At 58.5% G+C, this 8,318-nt stretch overlaps 1 protein-coding gene across 1 annotated transcript in view; it reads left to right on the forward strand.

Annotated features, from left to right (window-relative positions):
- Positions 1–7: 7 nt before the first annotated feature.
- The window catches only part of ADAM33 (ADAM metallopeptidase domain 33), a gene marked incomplete at its 5' end in the record, with an annotated part of 12,736 nt that continues 4,425 nt past the window's right edge, over positions 8–8,318 (forward strand). Inside the window, 11 exons of the mRNA XM_014546527.1 lie at positions 8–107; positions 2,110–2,189; positions 4,538–4,614; positions 6,552–6,630; positions 6,823–6,899; positions 6,985–7,174; positions 7,413–7,478; positions 7,558–7,629; positions 7,823–7,989; positions 8,080–8,164; positions 8,252–8,315. Coding sequence (XP_014402013.1) covers positions 8–107; positions 2,110–2,189; positions 4,538–4,614; positions 6,552–6,630; positions 6,823–6,899; positions 6,985–7,174; positions 7,413–7,478; positions 7,558–7,629; positions 7,823–7,989; positions 8,080–8,164; positions 8,252–8,315 — 1,057 coding nt within the window. The remainder of the gene's footprint in view (positions 108–2,109; positions 2,190–4,537; positions 4,615–6,551; positions 6,631–6,822; positions 6,900–6,984; positions 7,175–7,412; positions 7,479–7,557; positions 7,630–7,822; positions 7,990–8,079; positions 8,165–8,251; positions 8,316–8,318) is intronic.

Consider the following 8,318-nt stretch of genomic DNA (forward strand, 5'->3'; position numbering starts at 1 on the left):
CCGGGGGTCTCTGAGGGCTCCAGGGTCGCCGCCGCCAGCTTGGCTGCTGCTGCTGCTGCTGCTGCTGCTACTACCATGGTCGGTGTGGGGGGCCGAGGCGTTCCGCGGTGAGTGGGAGCGCCCCGAGGGGCAGGCTTGGTCACTGTCAGGGGATGGAGGGGTTGAACAGCCCCCCAACCCCCTCCCGGCTCCCGGGAGTGCGCTGCCAGGACGGGGAACAGAGAGGGTTGGGAAGGTGTCCCTGGGACCTGCCCAGGGATTCTCACCTGAACTTGGCCGAAGGGCCCAGACTTGCACACTCTGCCCAGCTGCCACTGTGCCCGCCACAAGGCGGAGGGGCAGGAATCCTTATCCTCTGAGCAGCGCCGCCCCTCAAACCCCTCTGCCTGGATTCCCAGGCCCCATCCTCCAGTGGAAACATTCCTGCACCTCCATCCCTTAGGCCTCAAGGGTCTTCCTCCTCTGGAAAGCCCCTAGCCCACTGCCCCCTCCCCCCCCAACCCTGCTGTGATCTCAGACCAGGGGACTGACTGTGACCTCCACACTCACCCATCACCCAAGCTCACCCCATCCTGGGCCTTGGGCCAGTGTGTAACTAGTTTATGCTGTTGCCATGTTTGGTTAGAGGAGGGCTTCTCACAGAAGGTAACCCCTTCAACCCTCTGTGAGGCGGGGGCGGATCAGCAGCTCTGAGTAGGTGGGAGGATTGGTGGAGGCCTGGACGTCAAATGCCTGGGAGGGTCAGGGAGAAGGCAGGACAGGCTGGGCTGGGAAGGGGGTAGTTTGCAGAGCACTGTGGAGGGGGAACCCAACAGGGATAGGACCCCTGAACCCTCAGGGAGAGGGACCACAGCCCTCATTCTCGTGGTGATGGTCTGCAGGCATTCGACTGATTCCTCCTCCGCAGCCTGGAGTCAGGGGAGGCGGATACAACCCCCTGGGAGGAGTGGAGAGGGGCTCTATGCTCCCCAACGCTACATTGACTCCCCTAGTTTCACTTAGTCACCACAGCTCCATCTCTGCCTCCCTCTCCCTCATCAAGGTGCCAGAGGCCAATATGTGGGAGGCCTGGACCCAGCAAGACCTGGTTCTCCACACCCAGCGAAGTCCTCTCTGGGCTAAGAGATCCTCCCCTCTCCCCAGAAGCGCTAGACCCCTGCCCACACTTGCCCTATCTGATGGCAACTGCTTGATAGCAGCTCACTCATCCAATCAGGGAGGGCTTCTTGGGGGAAGGGAACTCCTGGAGCTGCTGCTATTCCAGGTCTTTGATGATGGGGTCTGGGGAGGAGACAGAGAAGGAGAAAGGAGATGGTGTGGCCTGGCAGTTGCTGAGCCACTTCCACAGGCCAGCGTCTCAGCCTGGGCAGGGCTGGGTGGAGGTGGCGGAGCTGTCAGTTCTGGGAGCTGGGCTTCCCCAGCACTGAGTGCCAGAGGGGTGGGTGGGCTGCCTGCAGGCGCTGGGCTGCCTGGGGCCGGCTCCTGCAGGGGGGTGTAGTGCGAGAGTTACTGTAGTCCTTGGGAGGAGGATGATTGGGGGCATTCCAGGGGAGCATTCCAGCTTCCTCTGAGTAATGCTTGGCTCTGGTATTCCTCCTGGAGCTCCTGAAGCACACCCACTCCCGCTGGGAGCACTCAGGCTCTGTCCCCCAGCCTCTGGGCCAGGGTCCCTGGAAGCCCCACTTCCTGCATGAAGCCCCCAAAGGCAGCTCCTCCCAAGAAAACATCTAGCTGTTGTTTTTCTCAGAGGGTGGTGGAGACACAGGCATCCTCTTCACAGATCTCTCACCCTGAAGGCATCTGCTGCCCAGTCTAAAAATATCCCAGGCTGCCTTCCTCTTTCCCCCTTGCACTGGTGGCCTTGGTCTCTCGCTCGTGACCTTTGACACCAAGCCCTCCCCCAAGGTCAGTGGGGCTCCAAGCATCCGCAGCTGAACTATCCTTCCTAGGCTCCTCGGTCTCTCTTCTGCCGCCCCCCAGGCTGCTCCTCCGTTCCCAGGACACCCCATGGATTGTTGAAGATGGATGGTCAAACCCCATCCCTCTGTTGTCCCTGCTCCCCTCTGCTCCTCAGGTTCCCCCTCACCCTGTGCTCTGTCCTCACACCAGGAAACACCCCCGGAGAGCCAGTCACCCCTCACTGGGTCCTGGACGGAGGAGCCTGGCGCGTGGTCACCCTGGAGGAGCCGGTCAGTGCCACATCATCCCTTCCTCTGCGGGGCCCAGGCTCTCCCAGCCCCTTGGCCCCTCCCAGGTTGCAGTGTGGCAGTTTTACTGCGTTCCCTCAGTTCCCCTCCCAGCCCTTTAGGCTCCTCCCGGAAGGGTTAGCAGGCAGGGGTGGGGAGACATCTAGATTATGTGAGCCTGCACACATGGAAGTCATTTTCAGGCTTCCCCCTCACTCCCGCTGCCTCCTCTTTCTCTCCCTTCCCACAACTCTCCAGGCACGAAACTTCAGGGGATCTCTTTAAGAAAACACAAACTTTGCCTTTCGCAAAGTTTTCCAGAACATGTGACCCTGTGGACACATTGCTGTCCCCTCCAGGACCCTGCCATCGAGGGGCCTGAAACTTCAGCCTCACGGGCTCATGCAGAATCCACTTCTGTCCAGGGGGTAGTGGTCACTCTTCTGGTGGCCTTCAGATGCAAGCTCACCCCATTCTGCTTCTCCAGGAGGCTCTGCCCCAATCTCCTCCCAACACCCACCCATCACACACTTTCAGAATAACCATAGCCCCACCCACATGTGCCACACAGCTAGCTGTGCTGCAAACCAGGCCACCAGTAGCCTCGGTATGCCCATCTCAGAGAGGGGCACAGGGAAGCCCAGAGAGGTTGGAGAAACTGTCCAAGTTTGCACAGCTCTTTAGCCCAGAAGTCTGAGACCCACTAGGGTCTGAAAGACTTCAAACCATTGGCCAATGTCCCCCAAACCTAGAGAGCCCTCTTCACCCTGAATTTTCAGGCAAGAAAGGACAACCCATTGTCCAAGCCACGCTGGCCCTGGAGGAAGACAGGAGAGCACTGCCATGAGGCCGGGAGGCTGACACAGGCCCACAGCTCCCTCACTGGGTCCCCCAGACCCTCAGGGTCCCATTCAAGTGGTCAAGCATGGCGCTGGCCCAAGCTTTGAGATCATTTTCCTGGACATCACCAGCAGACGGAAAGGCTGGGCTCGCACTGGAGTCACCCTGACTGTGGACCCTCCTGGTCTGGCCTGGGCTGTGACCAGGAGCGGAATCCCAGGGGGGCCTTGCTTTTCCCACTCACCGGCCCTTGCCTGCAGGGAGCCTGCCGAGATGAGGTCAGTGTTGAGGCAGGGAGTCCTGTCCCAGCGGAAGGAAACACTCACATTTCAGGTCAGGGATGGGGTACATAGTGAAGGGTAAAGGCATCAGGAGGGCAAGAAGTGAGGACAGCAGGAGCACAGAGGTGCAGAGAGGGGATTCTGGGGTCTGGGGGTGGCAGGAGGAGGCTTTTCATTGGGGCCGCTGCCTTTCCTTGGTACAAACCTTTCTCCAATAAAGCAAGTGGCATTCCGGCCCCATGAGCTCATGCTTGGGGCCTTGCTGGGCTCCTGCTGGGGCAGGGAGCTGTCTGCTCCCCACCTGCGGAGGAAGTCTCCACTCCAAGACTGTGAGCCCCTTGGCCTCCGGCCCAGCCCGTGCATTGTGGACTAAAAAGGAAGGGCCAGCGAGGGTTGGGGCTAGCATTCCGAAGACACAGCAGCTCTCCCGCAGGCTCCTGGGCTGCCTCTGGGCCCCCAGCCAGGCTGAGTGGACGAGGGAGGCAGATGAGTCTTCCCACGTGGGAAGCAGGGAAGGAGAGGCTGGCCTGCTGGCCCGGCCCACGCCCTCCCCCCTTCCCTCCCCCACAATCTGGCCAAGAACACCAGTGTTTTTCTCTTGGCCTAGGCAAGGGGTCTGTGTTTACTTCATAGGATCCGTGAAACAGGTGTGGGCGAGCCTGCTGGAGACCAAGGAATTTCAGGGCCTGACATTTTGTCAGAATTGGAGGTAGAGGAGTAAAGTCTGAATTCTACCGGGAGCGGGGAGAAAAGATGCCAAAACAAGAGGTTGTGAGGAGGCCCGAGCCATGGCTACCTGACATCCACCCACCCCCTGCACTGTCTTCAGGACCCCACTTCCTTCCTGCCTAGGGGAAGCCTCGGCATGTAAGAGGAGGAAGAGCCAGAGGGAAGGCCCAGTAACCTTGAGCAAGGCAGGGCACCTTTCTGGGAACCCTCGTCTCTCTAGGGAGGAAGCGGTGTGTCCCTAGCGGGCTAAGTCAAATGGCTGTTGTCAGAAAGAACATCCTGAGTTTGGGAACATCTCACCCCCACACCATCCATGCCCATCAGCGTGCTCTCACCCCCACACCCATCCATGCCCATGAGGGCAAGAGGGGACCCTTCTGCCCCTCATGCCCATGTTCTCCCCATGAACTCCCTGGCCAGCTGGCTCCCCACCCACCAGCTCCTTGGCAAGCAGGAGGCCAGGCTGCCTGCCACCTCAGCCCTGCACTCCTTCTCGCCCAGGTCTTGAAGCTCGACACGGGGCTGGTAGCCTTGGAGGCTGGAGGCCAGGAGCTCCTCCTGGAGTTGGAGAAGAACCAGTGAGTACCAGTCCAAGGAGGGGGTTGGGAGCCAGGACAGCCTCTCTCTCTGGGGGTGGGGAACAATGCTGGGGGCAGGGACTGGTGGGAACCCAGGAGGGAGGTTGGGAGGGGGAGGGCTCCCTTGAAGCTGAGATGGCCTGTTGGGCTGGGTCAGCCCTGCTTTGAGGCACATCCTTCACCCACGCCCCAGGAGCATCTTGTCAGCTCCCAGCCAGAAATGAGTGTGCATCACCCAATGGACTCTCAAAAAGAACCCTGAGTCCAAAGAGAATCCAAGATAAGTGCCCTGGATGGGCAGGCTCTCCAGGCTAATGAGATGACCAGGGCAAAGGTGAAGTGGTACAAAGATCAAGGCACATTCAGGGGGCACAATTTGTCTGGCAGGGAAGGGAGCAAAGGGCAACAGATCTGGGGAGTCCCAGTGGGGCCGGATCATAGAGGCCATTTCAGTGCTGAGTATTCTGGATGGTGCAGAGCCAAAGATTTTAAGTTGGTGAATGAGCAGGCAGAGCTGGGCGGGATGGGGTGGGTGTCCAAGTGACTCTATTACCAACAGCTATTTATGTATCAAGCGCTTGTCTCATTGCAGGCACTGCTCTAAGCACTCCACACAGGTTATTCTCCCCATGGAATCAGATGCACTAGGAATAAGCTAGTTCCACCATGCCTACCCACGGTTTCTCTGGGGTTTGGTGTCCCCCACCTTAAATGGGTTGATCATATCACCTACCTCCTAAGGTTGTGTATGGAGTGAGGCGCAAAGCTTGAGAAGGTGAAGGAAAGACTGGAGGGTGGAGAAGCAAGGATCATAGATCTTTGGGGTGCTCTGGCAGTACAGAGGCCAAGAGAGATTGACTTATGGTTGATCCATCTTGGTGGGAGGGATCCTGGTGAGATGGGGCCCAAAGATGGAATCATTAAGGGAATGAGCATCACTGAAGGACAATTGGGGAGGTATGTGGGGTCTGCAGGAAGTGCCCCCTAGGGAATTCAACCGACTTCCGTGGCTCCAAGTCCCACCTGCTCAGCAGTGTCTCCTGAGTCCTCTCCTCCTGCCCAGCCCTAGGCCTGGGGAACCAGCTGCCTGCCACCGGCTCCTCAGGATCACAAACTGCCCCTATTGCTGCTCCTCCCTGGTGCTTCCCACACCCCCAGTTCCCACATCTAAGCCACCACCAAACCTCCTTCCTGCTCTTCACTTTTCTCCCTCTAGCCCAGTGGTTCTCAACCTTCCTAATGCCGCGACCCTTTAATACAGTTCCTCATGTTGTGGTGACCCCCAACCATAAAATTATTTTCGTTGCTACTTCATAACTGTAATTTTGCTACTGTTGTGAATCATAATGTAAATATCTGATATGCAGGATGTATTTTCATTGTTACAAATTGAACATAATTAAAGCATAGTGATTAATCACAAAAACAATATGTAATTATATATGTGTTTTCCGATGGTCTTAGGCGGCCCCTGTGAAATTGTCGTTCGACCCTCAAGGGGTCGCGACCCACAGGTTGAGAACCGCTGCTCTAGCCCAAGGTTTTTCTGAGCTAAGCAACACACAGTCATTTCTGTCCATTTCCTAAGACACACTGTGGGTGCTTCTTTTAAAAAAAATATTTTTATTGATTTCAAAGAGGGAGAGAGAGATGGAATGATGAGAGAGAATCATTGATCGGCTGCCTCCTGCACACCCCCTCCTGGGTATCAAGACTGCAACCCTGGCATGTGCCTGACCAGGAATCCAATCGTTACTCCCTGGTTCATAGGTCAATGCTAAACCACTGAGCAACACCGGCCGGGCTGGGTGCTTCTTAAGTGCTAGCCCTGTGCCTCACTCATAGAGCTGCTCAATTAGCATTCAGGGAGGAAGGCTGGAGGGCATCCTGGAGGAGGCAGAGCTGAATTAGGTGATCCCTACAACACCCCTTCCCAGCAGGCTGCTGGCCGCAGGATACACAGAAACCCACTACAGCCCAGATGGGCAGCCAGTGGTGCTGGTCCCCAACCAGAGGGTGAGATACTTCCATGGGCACTGAGGTCAGGGTGAGGGGTGCTAGGCATGCACTCCCGGAGAGCCTCCCCACCATTCCTTCCCCATTCTCCTGTTCCTAAGGAGAGGCTGGAGCCAACCCCTCCCCACCCCCAACCTGCCCTTCCCACTTCAGTCCTGGCTGAGATTTGAGGCTGGATCCCTTGCTCTCCAGGATCATTGCCATTACCATGGGCATGTGAGGGGCTTCCCGGACTCCTGGGTAGTCCTGAGCACCTGCTCTGGGATAAGGTGAGGAGTTCTGGGGGAGGGGGCTGGGCCTGGGGCAGGGGTAAGGATTCGCTCACACCCCCTTCTGCACCCCTCTGCATCCTAGGGGTCTGATCACGCTCAGCAGCAATGCCAGCTATTATGTGCATCCCTGGCCAGCTGGGGATGCCCAGGGTGTCTCAACCCACAGGATCTTCTGGACCGAGCAGCTACTTAGCTGGAAAGGGGCCTGTGGCCATAAGGATCCTGAAGACAAAAGGAACATGACCAGCCTTTCTCCTGCCACCCAGATCAGGGTCAGGGGCACAGACAGGGGTGGGAGTGGGAATGCAGTATCCACAGCCCTCCAAATCCGAAGGACAGGAAAGTGTGGCCCATGTTCAGGGTCTCCTGTCCTGATGTTTTATTTGGAGGCTGAAGAAACAAGTTCTTGAAAAATTTTAAAGTTACCTTTGTGCTTGCCAGGGGTTGGGGTTGGTGGTCAGGGCTCAAGCCAGCAGCCTGCCACTCAGGGTCACTGTTGCCTCTCCGCAGGACTGCCGGGAAGCCCAGCGAAGCCCCAAGTACCTAGAGCTGTACATAGTGGCGGATCACGCCCTGGTGAGAGGAGACTCCAGGGGGCTGCCCCGCTGAGAGGGGCCAGTCAGCCTGTCACATCACCATATTGCTGCCTTTCCAGTTTGTGACCCAGCACCGGGACTTAAACCACACCAAACAGCGGCTTCTGGAGATCGCCAACTACGTGGACCAGGTTGGTAGTGGCGGCCACAGGGGCGGGGAAGACATTTGGAGAATGTACCACTGGTCAATCCAGGGGCGGGCAGGTCCCAGCTGGAGGAGGCAGGCTTGGAGATGAGGAGAGAGCATGTAGGGGGAAAGAGAGGGGCCACCAGCAGGATGGTGTGCCTGGTCCCTGCTTCAGGCCCGTCCTGCCCTCACCATAGATTCTCAGGACCCTGGACATTCAGGTGGCTCTGACCGGCCTGGAAGTATGGACCGAGCAGGACCAGATCCGCATCACGCCGGACGCGAACCACACGCTTTGGGCTTTCCTGCGGTGGCGCCGGGGGCTGTGGGGGCGGCGGCCACACGACTCCACGCAGCTGCTCACGTGGGTGCCTCCCATCCCCACACGGGTCCCCGGCTGGGCGGCTCCTCCTCCCCGCGCACATCACCAGGTCACGCTGCGCTCCACCTTCAGGGGCCGCGCTTTCCGGGGCGACACCGTGGGCCTGGCACCCGTGGAAGGCATGTGCCTCATAGAGAGCTCTGGAGGCGTAACCGCGGTGAGCTCCGCGGACGGGACACTGGACAACAGGAGAGGTGCGGGGCGGTCTCCGCAGCCCGCAGTGACCGTCCCCGCGCCCTCGCAGGATCACTCGGAGCTCCCCATCGGCGCTGCAGCTACCATGGCCCACGAGATAGGCCACAGCCTCGGCC

The sequence above is a fragment of the Myotis brandtii genome, unplaced genomic scaffold, assembly GCF_000412655.1.
Source record: "Myotis brandtii unplaced genomic scaffold, ASM41265v1 scaffold45, whole genome shotgun sequence".
Lineage (NCBI taxonomy): Eukaryota > Metazoa > Chordata > Mammalia > Chiroptera > Vespertilionidae > Myotis > Myotis brandtii.